The sequence below is a fragment of the Puccinia triticina genome, chromosome 15A (assembly GCF_026914185.1).
Source record: "Puccinia triticina chromosome 15A, complete sequence".
Classification (NCBI taxonomy): Eukaryota; Fungi; Basidiomycota; class Pucciniomycetes; order Pucciniales; family Pucciniaceae; genus Puccinia; species Puccinia triticina.
In genome coordinates, this window is record NC_070572.1 from 3,982,194 (window position 1) to 4,003,781 (window position 21,588).

The 21,588-nt window shown below is 46.9% G+C and overlaps 5 protein-coding genes across 5 annotated transcripts; 4 read left to right on the top strand and 1 right to left on the bottom strand.

Moving 5' to 3' along the window:
* Positions 1-1,701: 1,701 nt before the first annotated feature.
* On the top strand, positions 1,702-3,026 carry PtA15_15A399 (uncharacterized protein; the record flags this gene model as incomplete). The annotated part of the gene is made up of 8 exons (XM_053163600.1): positions 1,702-1,743; positions 1,799-1,869; positions 1,933-2,122; positions 2,199-2,302; positions 2,395-2,471; positions 2,546-2,644; positions 2,738-2,852; positions 2,933-3,026. The coding sequence occupies 8 exons, from the start codon at positions 1,702-1,704 to the stop codon at positions 3,024-3,026; spliced, it is 792 nt and encodes a 263-aa protein (XP_053027560.1).
* Positions 3,027-4,621: 1,595 nt separating this feature from the next.
* Positions 4,622-6,986, top strand: PtA15_15A400 (uncharacterized protein; the record flags this gene model as incomplete). Its single annotated transcript, XM_053163603.1, has 7 exons — positions 4,622-4,702; positions 4,826-5,406; positions 5,561-5,701; positions 5,802-5,985; positions 6,098-6,538; positions 6,694-6,804; positions 6,918-6,986. 7 exons carry the CDS (start codon positions 4,622-4,624, stop codon positions 6,984-6,986), a joined length of 1,608 nt encoding a protein of 535 aa, XP_053027561.1.
* Positions 6,987-8,632: 1,646 nt separating this feature from the next.
* On the top strand, positions 8,633-9,166 carry PtA15_15A401 (uncharacterized protein; the record flags this gene model as incomplete). The annotated part of the gene is made up of 1 exon (XM_053163604.1): positions 8,633-9,166. One exon carries the CDS (start codon positions 8,633-8,635, stop codon positions 9,164-9,166), a length of 534 nt encoding a protein of 177 aa, XP_053027562.1.
* Positions 9,167-10,059: 893 nt separating this feature from the next.
* PtA15_15A402 (uncharacterized protein) lies at positions 10,060-12,926 on the bottom strand (the record flags this gene model as incomplete). The annotated part of the gene is made up of 7 exons (XM_053163605.1): positions 10,060-10,128; positions 10,246-10,356; positions 10,472-10,966; positions 11,069-11,252; positions 11,336-11,473; positions 11,598-12,187; positions 12,303-12,926. 7 exons carry the CDS (start codon positions 12,924-12,926, stop codon positions 10,060-10,062), a joined length of 2,211 nt encoding a protein of 736 aa, XP_053027563.1.
* A 6,635-nt stretch (positions 12,927-19,561) lies between these two features.
* PtA15_15A403 (uncharacterized protein) lies at positions 19,562-21,300 on the top strand (the record flags this gene model as incomplete). The annotated part of the gene is made up of 7 exons (XM_053163606.1): positions 19,562-19,754; positions 19,850-20,011; positions 20,119-20,339; positions 20,421-20,622; positions 20,680-20,936; positions 21,013-21,140; positions 21,222-21,300. The coding sequence occupies 7 exons, from the start codon at positions 19,562-19,564 to the stop codon at positions 21,298-21,300; spliced, it is 1,242 nt and encodes a 413-aa protein (XP_053027564.1).
* Between the last annotated feature and the right edge of the window lie 288 nt (positions 21,301-21,588).

A 21,588-nucleotide genomic window follows, 5' to 3' on the forward strand; every position in this document is an offset into this window, starting at 1 on the left:
CCCCCCTCTCTGTTTCGTACATGGGGGATGATGTCTCTCGCACTTGACCTGGCCAAGCCATTGACCAGTCTATTCCTGGCTGTGCCGTTGTGGTATGTAGGTGGTTGGGACATGAAGTGATACAGGCGATGAGGCGAGCTGAAACCTGTCGTTGGCTCTAGACATCCAGTCGAGAAACGTGCCGACAGACACCTCTGTTCGGAAGACACCGGCGAGTCTAGGGATGGATCGTATTGTACCTGCCAAACTTAATCGAGTCATACTTCGACTTCGAGGGGGCATGCCTCCCCGTAGAAACCTCCCGAGTTGAACTCGGCGACTAGGCGCAGAGCAACAGGAGTGTGTCTAGTCCAGGATCGGCAGGAGAGTCTGGGTCAAATCGACTTAAGTTCGGGTACACCGCGTTCTTCAGCTCTGTGTTAACCATTTTTTCACTTTTTTTTTTGTTGAGCTGTTTTCAATCCAAGTGACACTCGGAGGATTGTTGTCTCGGTAGATCCCTCAGTACCCCTATGAAACCAGGAACAAAGGAGCAGGATTTATATGTAGGTTCAACATTCGCAAGAAAAACAAAATCGAGTTAGCATGTACCGGAACATCAATAGTCAATGAAATGTTGAATGACATCTAACGGGCATAGGAACTTGACTGCAGCCTAGGTAATGTGAGATGGATTCCGTTCGCAGCCTTGAAGGATCGGTGTGAGGATTATAATGGGGCACTGAACACATGATCATGCGCGGGATTTTTGTCTACACATTTTTCTGCCTTCTCAAGCGTTTAGGTGTGCAGGATGAAACTCAGGAAAAGAGGACTAGAAGCTGCATGTGTGCCAACGCTCTAGGTATTAGACATCGACGTAGCATTTGTATGTATCCGCAGTTGGGGATCGTCGACAGGTTAGCGTTTGATGGACAGGCTGATTTCGATCGAGGCCTGGTTTCGAGTTTGGTAGATGAGTTCGGGGTCTGCGATCTGTGAGAGGGAATGGGAACTTGTCAATCGAGCCAATTCAGGAGAGAGAGAGAGAGAGAAGAGACTTACATTTGAGGATTTGGGCGTGAGCTCGTCGCCTACAACGACTGTGCCGGTGGAGAGGGCTCTGTGCAGGACGGCGGGGCTGGCGAGATTGAGGTTGGACTCGACGGCCATTGCGAGGGAGAAGGCCATGGAGAGGGCGCAGCCCATTGCGCGAAGGAGGAGTGGGCCGGCGGCAGGCTTGCGGAGATGAGCGAGTGCACGTTTGAGGTAGACGCTGAAGGGCGTCTTGCGCGAGATGGTGAGCACGAGGCCCTGGTCGGTGCCAGTTGGCAGTGGGTTCCGTGGGCGGGCTAGTCGGTGTCCGGAGACGGTCGTCGGGGACGGCTGGATGGCCTGGTTGGGTACGAGCTGGCCGAGTTTCCTGATGGTGCCCCTCTGTTTCCGGCCATCCTGCTTCGTGGCGACTGCCGCGGAGCGTATCTGGGGGATGCTGACCTGGGAGAGTAGGTCGTCGATGGTCTGCTGGAGTTCCTCGGTGTTGGTGTTGGTGGTTTCCTGGGCTGGTGGGGGTGGTTGGGCTGAGGCTGCTGGCTGGGAGCGGATGAGGTGTGCGTGCGACCTGGCCATCTCCTGGCTTTTTTCTTTCTTTTTCTTTTTCTTTTTTTTTTTTTTTTTTTCACCCCGCTTTGACTACTTCGACCCAACAAGCCCCCGCACAGGATGACCCTCTTCCGAGCCTGCCTCGATCTCCACGCCGGCCAAGTTGAGCACCACCACCTCTTTCCTCCCCACCATAGCTCATCCGATTCTTCCCCAGGTCAAGCAGATCGTCGGGGGCTCATTGGACCTGCGCGAACCGGACAAGCTCAAGACCAACTTCGAATCATCGTTCGTTCGCTCATCCTCCAAGAAGAAAGACGCACACATACTCATCAGCTTGTTTTTCGGTAGACAGCCGATCGAATATTACACCGACCTGTACAGAAAACACCAGCTCACGGGCACCCATCTGATCAAACTAGGCCCAGCAAACGACGAGGTTGCCCGGCGAGCACTAGAATCATGGCCGGGCCAGATCCAGGTCGGCGGAGGGATCAACCTGGAAAACGCACAGCAGTGGATCGACGCCGGCGCATCAAAGGTTTATCTCCCAAACTCAAACCCATCCCCACCCCGGCGCCTGTCCTGACCAAGCAACCCCCGATTCGTCCACACAGGTCATCGTCACTTCTTACCTATTCCCAGACCAGAAACTGGACGCCGATAGGCTCCGGAAGCTGACCGAACGGATCGGCAAAAACCAACTGGTCATCGACTTGAGGTACCAAGACATCCAAACTCAAAAAAAAAAAAAAAAACACTCTCTCTGCATTTTACATGGCTGATCCGCGTGCCTCTTTATTTGCGCACCAGCTGCAAACGCGTAGGCCCGTCTTGGATGGTGGCCATGAACCAATGGACGACTCTCACGGACACCCAAGTCAATCAAGGTATTGCCACCCTCCTTTCTCTTTTCCTTCCGGTTGATAATAACGATTGTGTTTGGGATTGGTAAAAAAAATAGAGACACTAGACGAGCTGAGCGAGTCGTGTTCGGAGTTCCTAGTCCATGCGGCAGATTACGAAGGCTTGTGTCAAGGCATCGACACCGAACTCATCCAACGTTCGCCCCTCACTCTATCTCCACATAGACTCGGTCAAAACCGGCTGAAACGACTTGCTAACCCTTTCTGATTGAATTTGTGATTGTATATAGGTCTTGGTGAGTGGGCAAACATCCCGGTCACCTATGCCGGCGGCGCCAAGGCCGCCTCCGACCTTGCACTGGTGGACTCGCTCTCGAACGGAAGGGTCGACCTGACCTTCGGCAGGTCTGTCCTCTCTCTCTCTCACTCCCCATTCTCTTTGCCTTCCTGAATCCCTTTTCATTTTCCATTCACAAAACAAACAGCTCGTTGGATATCTTCGGCGGGAAATTGGTCGCGTTCGACGACCTTGTCAAGTGGAATCATCTGCAAAAGACAAAAATAACAACGGCGACCTAAAGAAGGCAGAAAAAAACAAACTGACTCTTCTCTTTATTCCCGATGGATCTGCAATGAAAATTGGATTCTACCTCCTGTGCGGGACATGCCCGCGATCACGTCCTAGAGGAGATATCTCGCCGGAGTTTTTGTAGCACGTTGAATAAATATATCAATCAATAGCTCCTGAAAGAGAATTGATTGGCTGAGAGTCGCAAGACACCACATGAATCCCTCGTGTTGACTATCCATGCCCGGCTCACTTATGCCTTCGCCTGATCCACCCAACAATAAATGACATGCTTAGACTAGAAGATGTCAACCTTGGGGTTCTCAAAGCTCAAACATAGGAACTTGTCATGTTGTGGCATACTGCCATAAATAACTTTTTGGCAGACAAATATACAGATTGGAGCAGCAGGTATCTGATAGCCCCTGCAAAATAGGCTCTATGTTTCCAGGAAATACAACAAGAGTCAAAGTGGGGTGCCAGAAGCGATCAAGTTGCTAAACCCTTAATTTATCTGTCTCGAATCACCAAGCTGTGAAACTTTGGTACCAGGAATCAACGAACGAAATGCATGATGTTTTTCTAAGTACGAAGTTTGGCTCAATGGGGTCCCACTCTCAGCTTCGGTTTTGAAACGTACTACTGCCACAACTACGAAGAAGGTCCACTGAGGGTATGATGGGCACTATCACATCGGAACGTGGACTCCGGAGGCACCACGGAGAAACTGTTGATTCTCATCGGGCGAACAACTCTCACAACCCGGTCGAAAACCGGAGAAACAACTCCCAAATACGTCAATCCCAACCATATTGGAAGGAGTCTGGCTCTGAAAGCTTTCCTCTGGTTTTTATCAACCAGTTGGACCATCAATGATTTAGATTCCGGGTCGGAATCAACCGAGTAAGCTAGGTTGGTCTTCATGTCCAAAAAGAACAATCAACAACTGCTCTACTTTCTTTGTTTTTACAATGCGGACGGATTGGCGAATCGGTACACGCTTTGCCAACTGCTGGACAAAGCAGCCGTAGGAGGAGGCACGCTCTGCACCAACTGGCCCGGCGAACTCACAGGTTCCTCCTCGGAGGGACTCTGGCTGGGTAGGAAGAGTCCTGGATTTGATCGGCTGCAGTCTGCACCGAGGGGGATTGCACCTACCCGGCGAAGAGGAGCCCTCGTCGGTCCATCGGCCCAAAGTGTACATACCTTACCTACCCACCAAAGAGATGCCTCATCAGCCTGTTGGGGTAGAGTTCAGATCGACATGTGGACTAGAAATCACTCCAGCTTCTGGTTAGTCCAGTTTGCAAATTCTGGTAGACAAGGAAAGATATAATCAGCTTGGTGCTGTTTGGTGTATAGAAATATCGATCTTTCTGGTAGACGTGCGTAGGTACATAAATGGTGGATAGGTGAATCAAAGACATCATGCTGGCAGTACCCAAGCTTGCCCCCATCCTCGTCTACAGCTAGTTGAAACCATCTTCTTTTGTCAAATCAGCCCAAGATGGGAATACCTCATTCCAAACGTTTGCTCACTCAAGCTGCTCATGATAGGAACCTAAGCGGTTTATTAACAACTTCTTCATCTCTCGATAACAAACGAATGCCGGAATGCCAACTGGGCGCGTTAGGCAACAGACATCGCCATGATGGTAATGCGCACTTTCACCGGGGGGAGTATCGAGTCAGTCTTTCTCCTTATAAATATTTCAGATGTTGCCGATGGATCAGATAAACGGACTGGATGTGTGCCTCATGAGTCATACATACCAATCCCGTCTGCTTTTTTTTTGTTGACAATTCACAGCGTGCAATCCATTGTTATAACATGGCCATCAAGTGCTATCCATCGGAACGGCTTCATCGTCACCCGGGTTATTCAAGCTCATTGGCCAACAGGGCATCGGCATACATGTCGATAGGCCAATTCCATTCTGCGGCAAACGATCTGGAGGAAGCAATCGGAGCAATCGACCCTGACGGGTTCGTCACCATCACTCAAGACACCCGAGCGACCTTGATCAAGTATGTCTTGCGTCTTGTGCGCTGCTATCTGGCTCTACTAGATGGCCCGCATGCCACCTCTAAACTCGAAATCATCCAGCGCCTCGACGATTCAGGCGTCCACTCCCCTCCACCTAATGGTCCGCAGCGCAGTGAATACACGCGCACCAAGTTCTTGACCGGACTCGAAAAAAGAATCAACAGTGCTCGCTCGAATGAACTCTGGCAGGAAGCCTTAGATATCATTCAGCTACTAGAACAGGAAATCGTTGGATGGGGATTCCAATTCAACCTCGCTTGTCTTCCCGGTTTGTGGACCTGCTGGAAGGCAGAATCACTAGCTCGTCTGGGGAAACCTGTCGAGGCTGACGAAGTACTGGCCCAGTGTGCTGGGGCTGAGCAATATCTTAACAAGCAAGTACCCCACGCCGATTTTCATGATCTCTAAAACAGAGGAGACTGATGACCATCACTGCGAACCAATTTCGCTTTTTTTTCTCTCTCTTTTGGTTGACTTCTTCTTGATTTCATCTCTCAGCTTGATTGCGTGTCCCTCTATGGAAATCGAGTTTAAGTTGACTAAAGCTTGGGTTGCTGTGGCGCGAGCTGACCTGCGTGGAGCCCAAGATATGCTTTCGGAAGTTTGGACTCGTGTTCCTTCAGATACTCCATCAGCATGGTATTTTCCTTCTTTGCATTTCACCGTACCTCACTATGTCTAATTATGTACTGAGTCATGACTTACTGACCAAATGATTTGTTTTTTCTTCTTCCGTCAGTCGTTTGTCAAGCTTTTTAAAACCATTAGAGTCTGCACTGAGCAAACTCAAAAGCACTTGTTCTCAGTCAGGCTGCCATTCAGCCCTAGAACAGGCCAGGGAATTACTCACGAGGCTCAACGAGCCTATTCTGACTACCATCCGTATAAGGGTCGAAGTCATGAGGTGTGAAATACTAACAATGGTTCGTTATTTTATTTCAAGTTATTCATCCGTTTGTCTATGCGTGAAGACAGAATCGCAATCACCTGATCCCGTTCCATTCCTACTTTTTTCTATTCTTTCGCCCCCTAAAGCTGTGCTTGAGGGATCCCTCGGACTCAGGACGGTTTCAGTTGTGCCATCAAATCATAAAACACAACAGGCTCTTGCACAAGCGCTTGAACTTTACCGACTCCAAGTCAGTAGTGTACGAGCCCCACCGGGTCTATCTGGTTAGATCCTTACTCGCTCAGGCCTACTCGATGAAGAAATGCCTTCATGACGATTGGAGATCCACCTTCATAACCATCTCTGATCTGATCCGCTTGTGGCCGGACTTGGACATCCCTGGCAAACAAACACTCCTGGAATGTGGAACTCTTCTTCACTTATGCCCCGACATCAATCTTTCTCAATCCTCCAGTTCGCCCTTCAACAACTCCCACCCTCATTCTTCCCAGACCCCTTCATCTGGAACAGCCAACAACTTTAACCAACCAACTGCAGATTTGTCGGACCCAAAAGGCTACTACCGGGTAAGCAGTATTGCATAGTTTATCTTGTTTCTTGTTTCTTGACCATTCTGATGCCATTAATTCTGATACTATTCATGTTTTTTCTCTCTGGCTTTTTTGGGTTCATAATTTGGATTTTATTTGGGATCTTGTGGCCTGGATGTTGGTGTCCTCAGACTCTGGGACTTCAAAGAAGTGCTTCAATGTCCGAAATCAAGAGCGCTTTCCGGAAATTAAGTCTAATTCATCATCCTGATAAAGGAGGCCGCACCAACTTATTCCAAGCCGTGAGTCTTTGCTTTGTCTCACCTCATTCCTCCGAAAAGTAAATAAAAATGAAACAAAAAAAATGTAATGAAGCGATATGATACCAACCATTGATTGCACTTGTTGGATACAGATCAGCCTGGCTCATTCGGTTCTTTCTGATCCGGAATCGAAATTAAAGTACGATCAAACTGGTCGATAAACCAAACGCAACAAACCCACACAGACTCTCTTCCTTTCGCCTTTTCAATACACAAGCCCATAATCTAATATGTAACATTAACCATCTTGGATGCGCGCAGGACATTGCTATACTTAAGATAAAATTCCCAATTCACTTGCCTATGCGCTTTTTATTTGTTGGTCCGTCGTCTGGACATAATTCAGTCTTGATTATTGGGCCGTTAGTATTGCCTGTTCTATCACGACAGGTAAAGTAAATGCTTCGGCGTGGACTGATAATAACAAATCATATCAGTGTCAAGTATGATGTAGCCATGGCAGAAATTAACTGCTTGGATAGACTTTGTCCGACGCGTTCTGCAATTCCCTGGGCCCGGGCTGCCAACTCATCGGACACAGTCTGTCTGACAACTGGTCCAACAAAGTTTTCCGAGCGGACAGTTTATGCAGTGAGCTGGCCAGCACGCTTCTGCTGTCCGGCGTTGCATGCCATAATTGCGTTTCCAGTTCAATATGCCCGCAATGTTGTGTCATTTATCGTCTTGTGGGTCAAGCCTGGTGTAGCTGACAATAGTGAATCCCGGCGTGATGGACAAGGCGGAGTTGTCATCAATTCTCTTCAAACAGTTTTGTGTAAAGTATGCCTCGCTAGGTCAGACAAACACAAACGCCGGCAAGTGCATCAGCTATTTTATCATAATCACATCTAGGATCTTTATTGAGCACCACCCAAAGTTGCTCAATGTGCCGCAATTGTTCCAGGGCGTCATGTCATGGTTTCATGGACTGGCCTTCAAGTGGGAAACGCGGCCACCTGGGCAGCGATACACTCTGCAACGACTGACCGGGGAGGAAATTAAGAATCCTCTTGCCGGGTAACATTCAATACTGAATTTCATCGGCTGCAGTCCCTCTCGTCGAGAAGGAATCATCATTGCCTGATTGCCGAACCACCGATAAGCTCCTCAGCTGATCAATACGAACTGTTCAACCCGGCGGACAGGAATTGCATGGTCGACCTACGCGCCGAAGAGATGCCCAACATGTTGGTGGGTGCAGGTAAGGGCACGTTTCAGATCAGTATTTATGTAAGCTTCACTTCAGTTTCCAAATTCAGGTAGACAGGGTTAGTCCCCGGTTATAGATACAATCAGAACGCGTGTAGATCTGCGTGACAAGCGTTTTGTCAAATGTCCATATCGTGAATCAATGATATCATAACTGGAGTAGCAGTTCTGTGTCCCAGCTTGCCCTCATTCCCTTCAACGGGCAACGGCTATTAGAAGGCATCAAGCCCAAGATGGGGATACCCCTTTCCAAACATTTGTTCACCCAAGCTGCTCAGGATAGGAGCCTAGGGAGGTTATCCACTCTAACTTCCTCGCGCCTTGGTAACTAAGGAATCCCCAGTGGGCGATAAAGGCAACAGAGGGCAATTACAGACTCGCCAAGATGGTAACGCGCACTATCACCGGGCGCAATATCAAGTCAGTCAAACATTTTAGATGTTGCCGAAGTGCTGGGCCAGACAAAAAAAAACGGATTTGTACATCATACCAAAATCATCTGCTGTGAACTGTTGACAATTCACAGCGTGCAATCTGTTGTTGCGACAAGGCAATCAACTGCTATACATACACATCGGAACGGAGCGTCGCCAGGGTTATGCAATCTCATGGGGCATCAGCATTTGGCCAGACCAACTTAAAGCAATCGAAGCGCCTTCGTGTCAATCACCTGCAAGACACCCGAGCGACCTTGATCAAATATGTCTTGCGTCTTGTGCGTTGCTATCTGGCTCTGGATGGCCCGCATGCCACCTCTACGTTCGAAATCCTTCAGCGCCTCGCCGATTCAGGCGTCCAGTCCCCTCCACCTAATGGTCCGCAGCGCAGTGAATACACGCGCAACAAGTTCTTGACTGGACTCGAAAAAAGGATTAACTGTGCTCGCTCGAATGAACTCCGGCAGGAAGCCTTAGATATCATTCAGCTACTAGAACAGGAAATCGTTGGATGGGGATTCCAATTCAACCTCGCTTGTCTTCCCGGGTTGTGGGCCTGTTCGAAGGCAGAATCACTGGCTCGTTTGGGGAAACCTGTCGAGGCTGACGAAGTATACTACTGGCCGTGTGCTAGGGCTGAGCAATATCTCAACGAGCACGTACTCCATCGATACTTTCCACATGAACTTTTGTGATCTCTAAAACAGAGGATATTGATGACAATCACTGCGAACCAATTTCGTTTTTTTCTCTTTTGGTTAATTTCTTTTTGCTTTCATCTCTCAACTTGATTGCGTGCCCCAATCTGGAAATCGAACCTTGAGCCACCCGGTGACCCAGGTGTCCTGTTAGGCCCATCCTGAACATCGGTTATGCCCCGGGTCCGGACGGGTTACAGCCAGCAAAAGCCCAGCTCGGACAATGCTTAAAAACCGAAGCGAGTCTTCCCAGAAAGCCCCAGAGAGAAGCTAAATAAATGCATCTCTTCTTCAGTTGGTTTTCTCACTTTTTTTCTGTTTTTATTTTTCTTCAAAATGTCAGTTAAAATACACTTAGAGTATACCAAGACAAAGACAGCAAGAAGGTTTTTTATTTCTTTTGAATAGTGTCTAAATAAAAACACACGCCAAGATCGTCAACATGTAGCGGACAGCAAGATAATAGTTAAATGGAGAGATAAATGATTAAAGTAACAGAATGGATTCGGAGGGGGAGAGGGTTAACAAGGGTGGGCCAGGATTGGACCAGAAGTGTGGTCAACCACACATACAAACAACACACGAAACACAAGTGCGCAGAGAACAAGTCGAAAGAAGATAGGAGGGATCTGGCCCTTGAGAGCACCGAAGGCCCATTGTTGCGGATAAAGATAAGGTACATCTTGTCTGGACTGAAGAGCAGACCTGCAAAAAAAAAAAAAGAACTTGAACCCCAAGGACAACAAGCAAGCGCAAAAAACCCAAAGCGAACCGATTACTATTTACTAAGATAACCACGGATATTGGGTATGCAAGAGGTAATAATACTGCCAAGATATGAAAAAGTACATGAGTAAAAGTGAGAAAGGATGGCGTGATTCTCTAGGTGTTTATCGACCAGTAAGATCGTATAACGACTTTGAGTCAGGGTTAGAAAGAACCGAATGAGCCTCGTTGATCTGTAGATAAAAAATGGAGGAGTGTTCAGTCAGTATGATCTCCCAATCTGTGCACCGACAAAAATCCCTGGGAGAGATGATCGGATGGAGACAGACAGAAAAAGGAAGAAAACTGACGGTTTGAAACAACGCGGTTTGCCCGCCTTTATCAGGATGATGAGTTAGACTGAGCGTCCGAAAAGCCGTCTTGATTTCTTTCGCTGAAGCACTTTTTGTTAGTCCAAGAACCTGCAAAACAGCGAGTGAGAGCCATAATTCAGATGAAAGACGATCGACAAAGTCAGCTGGTTAATTAAAGAAAGAAAGAACCGGCCAGACTGTGGAAGTTTGGGACAATGTTTACCTTGTAGTAACCTTTGGGATCCGAATCAGACTTGGTGGAGTGACCAGAGGGACGAGACGAGCGGCTATGGGAGGAGTGGGAGTGAAACCCATTCGTGTACGAATGGGAGGAGTAGGAGTGAAACCCATTCGTGTACGAATGGGACGAGTGGGAGTGAAACCCATTCGTGTACGAATGGGATGAGTTATGGAAATTAGTCCTCGAGCGGATTTCTTCCAACATGCTGTCCCGGGCAGGTAGATCCATCGTTGGCCAAAGGCGGAGCAACTCAGCAACAGTCGTGTAGATCGGCAACGAAGCAAGCTGCTTGTATTGATAGGTTGCACGGGCCTGGGCAAAAACAGCTCGGGTAAGATAGACCCGGTAGGGCTCGTATACTTCTTTATTGAACAATAAGGTGGGGGACCCGTAGTTCATCTTGCTGAGCAGGGATCCGATCAATGAGTCGAGGCGAAGGTAGAGCTGGGGCCCAAATCGTGGATCCTTCATAGATTGCTGTTCAAGTTGAGAGAAGTAAGCAGGTCAAGGGAAATAAGATCGAGTTAGAGATTATAGCAGATTCATAGGGCTGATTTTGTCAAAAAAGATGTAACAAACCTGAGCTATCTGTTCCAATTTGATAGTCTCGACTTTTATACGAAGTGTAGTGAAGATACCTTCGTGATAGTCGGCAACAAATTTTTCGCAGAGAGCCACAGCTTGAAGATGTGATCCTCGAGCAGCGGTACTTTCGATTGCGCCAATCGAACTCAACAAAGGTGTGAAGAACTCCAGTAAATCACTGAAAATCATTATAAAATCAGATTGATGATCCGATATGGAAGGATAGCAAGCGATAATATAGAAAGCAAGGGAACAACATACGAAGCCGGAGCATAATCTGGAACCAATTGCAAGATGCCGAATAACCTCTTTTGAGCTAAGCCAAGGTCGCCGTTGCTTAGAGCAATCAAAGCATGAACGATTGCACATTCACATCTGAATGGATCGGTTGCGCGCACGCTGAGAGGAGAGAAACGAAGCAACAAGGATGGAATGTCAGCCCAATGACTGAGGTGTGAAGCTTGCTTGATATGAAGAAAATGCGAGGCAAACGCGAGTTTGGTTGATAGAGAGAGGTACATACTGGAGCAGGACGCGTTGAGCCTCGACAGGTTTGCCCAGGTGGGCGAGTATTTCAGCTTTCCAAATGGTCCAAGACCCAGGAAGATGCGAGGGGTTGAATTTGAATCCCCAGGTCACGATCTCCTTTTCCAACGACTTCATCACTTGCAAACCGCCCCGCCAGAGCTCATTCTTTCGAGCATCGTTGATTTGTTCCACGTGCTCGACCAGGAAGTTGGCACGACGTGAAAGCTTTTCAAATTCTTCATAAGGTTGATCATCGGGAAGAATTGGGGTGTTTGACTGAGGTCCTCCGATGATGTTCAAGGCGCGGGAGGCGTTAGGGCCGTCTAAAAGGGCCAGATAGCAACGTGCGCGACGACAGACTCGTTTGAAAAAATTCAATCTGTTGTCTGGGTTCAATAGCGAAGGAGGGTCGGTCTCCGTAATCGATCCTTGAAGGTCCTCCAAGGCCTGCTGGTATTGACCTAAGGCCATGTAAGCTGATGCTCTGTTAGCCAATGCGAATGCGTAGCCCGCCGCACGAGCTAAACCTGGGAATGATGCGGGTGGATATGAGCCGATTGCCTGGGTGTAGACAATGAGTGCTTGCTGTTTTGGCGAATCAAGGAGATGGATTTGGTGTGCAGACGACATGTTAGAATATCTGATCGGGGAGAACGAGCTAAAAGAAATACAACGAGGAAGAAACCCTGTGTGGACTTACTTCATAATTCTTGCTCAAATAATATGTGTTACCCTCTCGGCGAAGCTTGTCGGCCTTTGCGACTTGAATCGCATAATCAGATTTAACTTCGGAAATGAAGTTCGGGGGAGGGTTTGAAGAGGAGGAGGGATTTGAAGGAGCAACTCCGGTTTTAGCCTTGGCAGGAGTGGCCTTGAGACGGGATGAAGAAGCAGTGGGCTGAGAGCGAGTGGAGGCTGAAGGGATTTCTTCTTGCTTGACCCGTTTATGGTCAGGACGAGGTAGGTGGGAGCTAGGCGAATCGCCAGCATCTCGAGAGCGTTTGGTGCCAGCCTCAGGTTGAGGACTTGTCTGTCGGGCTCTTTTCGACGGCTTCTGAGTTGCCGATGAGGTGTTGGCTTCGGTTAGACTTTGATCGGAACGACGACGACGCTTTTGAAACTGCGCTTCCAGCTTGTCACGGGTATCCCACAGTACTCGTGCCAGGTTCGAGTCGATGAGAGCAGCTTGTGCTATTGGATCGGGTGAGTGAATTCTTCTTCTCTTGTACTGTTCAGCCTCAGGCTCCGGGCTAACTCGAGCTGGGGAGTCGAGGTCGATAGGTTCTTGTTCGGAGAAGGATTGCTCTGGTTGCTCGGCTTCCATTTTTTATTGATGATATTTGTGAGTGTATTATATTGATCGTATCTTCTTCGTTTCCTTCGTTTTAAAATGTATGTAGTTCGATACTGCAAGAGGTATTTTCCCAAGACGCGGATAAGGTACTAGAGAGTATTTCTGAAACAGGTAGACTGAAACGGATTGACTACCGATGGCAGGGAATGCAACTGGAGTGATCGAGGAAGAATAAGCGTGAATAAATAGGACGGTCTTGGTGTAGTTGGTGTCGAAGTGGATGGATGGGAGTCGTTGGTTGGGTGCGGGATGGTCAGCAGCAGCCGAAGAGGGTTGCTTATGTACAAGTTGACCAAGCCGGGATCCCCGCCCAGCTCCCCGGGATCGAGTGTATGCATATTATGTAAGCGGCGATCATTTCATACGAGGACTGCTTCCAGCTGCTTCCTCAGCCGGGCACCGGATCGACTCCGATCACTGATCCGGAACCAAACGAAAGGAAGAACTGAAACCAAAATGAATAAGGGCCTGTACCATAGCCGGGAAAAAAACAGTTTTTCCCCCGGAAATTAATTTATTTGCAAAAAAACTGTTTTGACCAAAAAACACGTACCACAGCGCCTGTTTTTTGACATATCCGGAAAATAGTTTTCCTCGAAAATGGGTGCTTTTCAAAAACAGGTCTGACCCTGTTTTTTGGAAGCTATTTTTCCACTTCTCTGCACTGCACCAACATCCAAGCAGCATGCCCAAGTCCATCGACAATCTCATTGACCCTGTTGTCCTAATGGACACCATCCCACCACCCACATCGGAACCCAACCTGCCAACAACGCCTGCTCCGATGCCTCAATCCAAGAAATTCAAGCCCAATAAAGTCGTCCGTACTCGAGAACGACGGCTATTAATAGGAGTACACTCCCTCCTTGATGCCCGGTCTGTACCTGCCATCAAAAGTCACTCGCCCAATTCTCGATGACCGGCTTGTTCCGGTCCTTGAGAGGAGTATGTACTTCCCAAGATGACCGGAACGAGCCGGTCATCAAGAGGAAGATGTACTGATCAAGATGACCGGTTCGTTCCGGTCATCAAGGAAGTATGCACTCCTCCCGATGACCGGAACGAACCCTTCCCTTGATGACCGGGTCGTTACGGTCATTTGGAGGAGTGCATATTCCCTCGATGACCGGAACGAACTGGTCATCAAGAGGAGTATCTACTCCTCAAGATGACCGGTTCGTTGCGGTCATCTTGAGGAGTACATCTTCCACTCGATGACCAGTTCGTTCCGGTCATCAAGGGAGTATGCACTCCTCCCGATGGCCGGAACGAACCGGTCATCTAGAGGTAGATATGATGACCGGTTTGTTCCGGTCATCTTGATGAGTACACCCTCTCGACCACCGGTTCGTTCCGGTCATCTTGAGGAGTACACCCTCCTCTCGATGACTGGTTCGTTCCGGTCATCGGGAGGAGTGCATACTCCCTTGATGACCGGAACAAACTGGTCATTGAGTGGAAGATGTACTCCTCAAGATGACCGCAACAAACCGGTCATTGAGAGGAGTGGATCCTCCGGTCATCTTGAGGAGTAGATACTCCTCTTGATGACCAGTTCATTCCGGTCATTGAGGGAATATGCACTCCTCCAAATGACCGTAACGACCCGGTCATCGAGGGAAGTGATTACTCCTGCGGTCATCGAGAGGAGTAATCACTTCCCTGGATGACCGGTTCATTTCGGCCATCTGGAGCAACGGTGAAACAGATACTATACAATACAGTATCTTCAGATACTTGTGTATTGTATCTGTTGAAAAATACAAAATTGTAAATACAAATTTATTGTATCTGCCTGAAGATACAATACCATAGTATTGTATCAATAAATTATTAAAACTTGATTTTCTTGTTTTTGGCCACTGTGGACTGTACACAGGAAAACTATCAAAAAACATAAAAATACAGTATCTTGTATTGGGCTGTATTTGCAACAAGATACCAAAGTTTGAATACATTTGTATAGTATTGGTCTTTGAATACAATACAAATAGATAGTATTGGGTGCAAAACAGATACAAATACAGGCAGATACAGATACATGTATTGTATTTGTTTCACCGTTGTCTGGAGGAGTAACCAAAGGACATTGAGGGGAGCTCTTGATGATCAAACAGACCTGTCATCGAGGGGAATAGTCTCGCATCTGATCACATGGTCTTTTTATTGGGTATTGGTCAGCTGGATCTCCGATGATGTCGATGCAATGGTGGTTGATTGTGGATATCCTGGAGCCATGGTGGGATGTTTGTGGTACACGTTTTTCACATTCTGTTTTTTCAGAAATGTGTTTTTCAAAAAAACGGAAAAGCGCAAAAAAAAAAACTATTTTACCTGCACCAAAAAAACAAATTTCGTATGGTACAGGCCCTAACAAAGGACTCGAGTTGGCCCCGATTATGCAAACGTAGAAGGCCGACTGGGCAGCGATGGCGCTGGCTTGCATGCTACTGACCGTCCGATACAACACCACCTGATACCGGCTGCAGAGACAACACCTGGCTGCATTGAGATTGGGACATTTTTATGTACTACCGGCTCAATGTCACGTTCTTGTTCCACCCAATGTTCCAGGACCATATCTGATAAGTCATGGATGGAGTGTGTTTTTTCATTTGTCTGTTTTAGTTGGCGGAAAGACTTTTGTGCGCCTGGCTATGGCAGCTCTTCTCTCTTCCTTCGCTCGAGTAGAGAGCAGATTGTAGGCATGCGCGGGTAAGAAAAAATTGTAGAATTCATGTCTCCCCTGTGGTTTTATTTGGCTCTTGGGACCCGGCCAAACCAATCTGCAAGATGTGATTTTATTGGGCCATGTACAGTGGGTCATCTAATGTTTTTGGCACTGCATTTTTCATTGCAGAAGCTCAGGCAACAGACCTGAAGTCATGGAATTGGCTACAGGGGTGGAAAATAAGTTCCCAAGAATGATTATGACAGAAAAAAAATGAAAGTGAACAATATCAAAAGTGTGGAAATTTTCCAATTTTGTGCAAATTTCTCAGAATCTTTATTATTGCTCAAACCAAGGAGAGAAATTTACAGAGCACAGTATGGCATGTGACAGGAATTATAAAAATTGAAAAAAAAACTTAGACCATTTTCAATGATTTTTTGGGTGAATGAGGTATCCACCCATTTGAAATAGAAGTTGGCACCTGCAGGCCAAATCAACACCAATTTGACCAGATTGATTTGATCCAACAAAAATCATTGAAAATGGTCTCAGTTTTTTTTCATTTTTTATCATTCCTGTCAAATGCCATACTGTGCTCTGTAATTTTTTCTCCTTGGTTTGAGCAATAATAAAGATTCTGAGAAATTTGCACAAAATTGGAAAATTTTCACACTTTTCATATTTTTCATTTTCATTTTTTTTATGTCATAATCATTCTTGGGAACTTATTTTACACCCCTGAAGCCAATCCCATGACTTTGGGTCTGTTGCCTGAGCTTCTGATATGAAAAATGCAATGCCAAAAACACAGGGCATAGCACGGTGGTATTCGACACGTTTTTTGGGCCCCTTGAATACTGATTTGTCAAATATTTGAGTATTCAGAGATATTTGACGGAAAAACTGACCAAAATATTACATTTTTTGTGTTTTTGACTTATTTTGGCCCACATCTGGGCCATATAATTTTGAGGGGGTCATCTGTCAAACATATAATGGTGCCAAAGGCGCTTATAATATTGCCAGAGGCATATCTCATAATGGCGGACGCACTATTCAGAGTGCCAGACGCACTATTCAGAGTGCCAGACGCACTTTTCATAGTGGCGGACACACTTTTCATAGTGGTGGATGCACTTTTCATAGTGGTGGATGCACTTTTCATAGTGGCGGACGCACTTTTCATAGTGGCGGACTCACTATTCAGAGTGCCAGATCACACACTTTTCATAGTGCCGGATGCACTTTTGATAGTGGTGGACTTATTCAGACTGCCGGACGCACTTTTGATGGTGCCGGACGCACTCTTCATAGTGACGGACACACTTTTCACAGTGACGGACGCAATTTTGATAGTGGCAGACTCACTATTCAGAGTGCTGGACACACTTTTGATAGTGGCGGACTCACTTTTCATAGTGGCAGACGCACTTTGCATAGTGGCAGACACACCTTTTGTAGTGGTGGACGCACTTTTCAAAGTGCCAGAGGCAGCTTTTTCTTGTGTTGCACCAAAGGAGCTGGGCCTGTGCAAACTCATCTGGGGCCTTTGGGCCCCAGAGAAGCTTGCATTGGCCCTCTACGCGCCCCTTTGAGCCATTATTTGAATTTTTTCGAATATTCAAGCTTAAACTTTCCCAGGCATTATTCAACTTGAATCAAATTTGAATACAAATACTCGAATCAATTCAATTGGATGTGCTATGCCCTGCAAAAACATTAGATGACCCACTGTACTCTCTGTCATGGCACGAGTGTAGATGAAACTAAATCCTTGTCCGCCTCTTCTTGAAGTTCTGGGCTTGCATTTCTCTGTCCTTCCAAGCAGCGTGCTCTAGTCACCAGCTCTGTCAGAAATATGGAACAAAAAAAAATGTTCTTGACAAAACCCTGTTCCGCAATCCATTTCATTTTTCCGTGACTTGATTGCTCAGCTAATTTACACACAAACTGGTCCCAAGCGACACCCCCCCTCTTCTTTCAAGGCAGACCAGGATATCATTGAGACCGGCGAGAAGATTATTTGAAGCAAGCACATAGTTACCACGTACAAAAGTGTTCCCACAAAAAAAGTGAAACTCATGAAATTGGGATCATCTATTTTCCTTTCATCCCATGAGTTTTATCCCACAAGAAGGTTTTTCCATCATCGCGCCAAGGCGTGGTATACTTTACGCGGACAGAAATTCTTCCACTCCTGGCGAATGATACCCTTCTGACACCTCAAGTGGAAGTCTGATTTTGAACCCCACACATTAAAGAGTATCTCGTGAAATCAACTGGCATTTCACATTATGGCAACATGCTTCATTAATATTTGAACTTCAAAAATCCCTATTTTAGATATGAAAATGTAGATTGGATTCCAGGTCTTCTATGGCATCTTATAAGGTAAATACTTTGTTGAGTTGTCTGTTAGTCTGCTACCATGATGTATCACCACAGTATAGAGGGCTGTTGGATTGACCCATGAGCACTACCAACCAACCACCCAGCTGGCAGCCACAAGCGTCTGTAGCCTAGTTGGTAAAGGCAGCACTCTAGTATGTGTCTCAGCATAGCTGAGGTCGTGAGTTCGACTCTCACCAGACACATCTTCATTTTACAGTCTCTACATACTTCCCATCACATCCTACCACATCTAGCATCTGCAACCCTTCACATCCAGATACACATCCGTCTGTGATTGGAGGGGGAGCCGTAGGGGGGAGAGGGCACAGTTCCTGGTACCCCGGCCATGGCCAAACTTGACACAAGCGTACCCTCCTTGGGGGAGCGTAGCGACCTCCGAAGGAGGGACTTGCCTCTAAAGTCGCATGTCTCGCCCTACAGGATCGAGACAAATGGCAGGGAGGACCCTACGCTCCCCCATTTTCTCCAATATCTCCCTGTTTCCTTTTGATTCATCCCGCGCCCTTTGCACCATTGGAATGGCAAGCTTCTTAGCTTATTTTCCCCCACTTCAAACTCCCCCGTATCCATCCCCCCTTGTAAGAAATGTCCTGTAAATGTTGTTACATGGTGGATTTCTGTACCCAATCCCCCCCTTCGAGCCTGCGCGGGCTCAGGGAATTTCAAATTTTGAGCTCAAAAACCGCTGGATCACCTCTCCAGAACCACTTCACAGTAGGTGGAGTGGGCTAGTAATTATGTGTGTCAGCTAGGTAAAAAACTGTGAAATGGGAGCTGAGATTGCAGGCTACAAGTCTGTCTACTGATCAGATTTTTTTTAAACTACAAACTACATTTTTAAAAACATTTTGAAAATAAAAAATGTGTTTTTTTGCCAGAAATTCTCGAGTCTGTAGGGCCAATGGTGTGACTTTAGAGGTAAGCCTCTCCTTCGGAGACGCTTCGCGCCTCCTCAGAGAGGCTTTGTTAAGCTCGGGCCATGGCGGACTGAGTGCAAACGAAGCAGCTGACCTGCTGGCCGGGACAGCGGCGAAATGGAATTCCAAAGCCACCAACGCAATCCAAGACTCCCCCAAAACCCCGGGGGTATCGGGGGTTTTTCGTAAATTTCTTGAGCCTAAGAGCATCCGCATCGGTGCGGGTGTAACTCGAGGAGTAACAGATCTGCTTACTCCCGGATTAGCGCTAGTCCCGGCCGGCAGCCGCATTGGTGCGGGATAAAAAGCTGTGTAAGTATGTGGTATGCACCTACAGCTTATGTAAGCTGTGTTTGGTGCATACTTTTGGGTGGGGAGGAGTGTCTGCATGCAGCGCTTACTCCCAGGATTAGCAAGGAGTAACTTTACTCCCGCTTACTCCAAATCGTACTCCCGGGAGGAGTTTAGTCCGATTAAATCGGACCCGATGCGGTTGCCGAGGAGGATTAGTTACGCTAATCCTCCCTTAATCCGCAACCAATGCGGATGCTCTAACAAGGTAGACTGATTGTCCTTTCTTTCGTTAGCCGGGCGCAGGTGTAATGTTCCAGGTCTTTTTTGCCAAAACGTTTCTCTTCTCCACCGCTCTCCGTCGCCCGTCAGGCCTTCTCAAACCAGCTCTCGCAACGCCGAAAAGGACTTCTTTGTCCTCAATCAAAAACAACCTGCATCAAATCATAAAAACGAGGCAAGACCTAGTAGCTCCCCTCTCTGAAGACAGCTCCCCTCAGGAAGGTACGCCGCTGCCATTATCGTCCTATTCTCAAACTCAAGCTTGCACATTAACTTTACTGAGAAGCGTATATCAATCTTTGTCGCAACCCATGCAGTGATATTTGCAATCAAACGTTCCGCCCCTCAAGCTAGCGTTAACCTTTTTCGCCAATTCGCCGAAGTTCTGGAAAAGGACTGGACCAGTGAATCTGCTTTGTATCTAATCCGACTACTCCACAAGCGACAAATCAACGTTGATACTTATTTCGAGTTCAAAAGTACGTTGCTTTGTTGTTTGTCAACAAAATCGCCTTTCAAATTCCCTATTGTGGCAGATATCACTGACACCGGGACCCCGCATCTCTCTGTTTTCAAAATGCTGTAGATAAAGTACCAGTGTCGTTCAGCAAAACAACATGGAGAGACCTGCAATCAGTTTTGGGTCTCCCATCATGGTTCTCAATCCCCACCAAAGCCCCTCAAAGGCTCTACATTTCGGACGATGCGTGCTACAAAATCTTTGAAGAAATTGACGAAGTCGAGTTGACAGTTGCACCCCTACAAGACTGCGACAATGAAGCAAAAGTAGTCTTGTGGGTTACATCTGTAAGTTTCTCATTGTTTTCGGCCAAAAAAATTGCGTGCGATCCAACCATCTGAAATACTACATGTCTTCAAACCACACAGGTAATAAAAACCATCTTACTCCTATTCCGAGGAAAGATAAACAATGACGCCCAAGGTAATTTGCCGGAAGCCGCGTCGTCGCTAGGAGGACGGGTGGAGTTCCTTTACACCGTTCTTGATCAATGTATCGTCATGGTAACTGAAGCAAAAAGAGACGTGATAACGCGAGATGATTCAGCACAACTGATGGTGGAGCTCGAATGTATGTGCATTCAGAATAAAAGAGTGGGACTGAGCTAACCTGCCTCAACTTCAACAGCTGCTCATTTGAGCAACTTATCTAAGGGATTACAGCCTGGAGTCACCCGGGGTATTATGTGTTCTCGCGACGCATGGGAGTTCTGGACGTATGACGCAAATGCAAATTACAGCAGAAGTGATACACTACCAACTACCAAGCCGGATGTCAATGTCTCGCTCAAGAATCTTAGACACATTTTCGAAGCCACCTATCACGTTTTTTTTGAAGGATACATGGAGGCTCTTGAAGCCTTTACCAAGCGTAGTGAGGCCGAGGTGAGGGTCTGCACTCAGTTAGGCGTGGAAACAGGCAATATGATCAAGTAGAACCTAACCTTTTTCCTGTGTGCAGCAGGAGGATGGCAAAGGCTTGCCCAAATGGAAGGCCGCGTTGGCACTAGCAAAGAGTGCATTCGGCAAGGCAAAAAAAGCAGCAGATGCAAATTCCTTTGATGATGCTGTCAGGGAGTTGCATGAAAGGTCAGGAGTTGCGCGTCATTTTCATCAGTAATTCCATTTTTTTTTTCTTGGGGGGGGGGCTAAAAACACTTCCTTTTGCAGCTTGAAGGAATTGCCGGAAGAGCATAATCGAATCTTGCCTGGGTACTCCAAGGCGTTCAAAAAGTGTACGGGTAAATGAGGCTGAAAAAAAACACTTCTATTTTTTTTTTCTTTTGTGAAATCCTTTCCTTTTTTTTCCTGAAAATGCAATACAAACTGAATTTAATAGCCATCTTGATTCAGCTCCAAACAAAATAAGCAAAAAGAACTAGAGAAAAACATTTTTTTTGTTTTGCCATAAAGAAACAATCAATTCATTTTCAAGATTTTTTGTAAGACCTGAAAAACTGATATGCAACGATCCTCAGAACATAGCATATTGCTTAAGATAAATGGGTAATCATTAAGGCCGATGAGTCTGAAATCT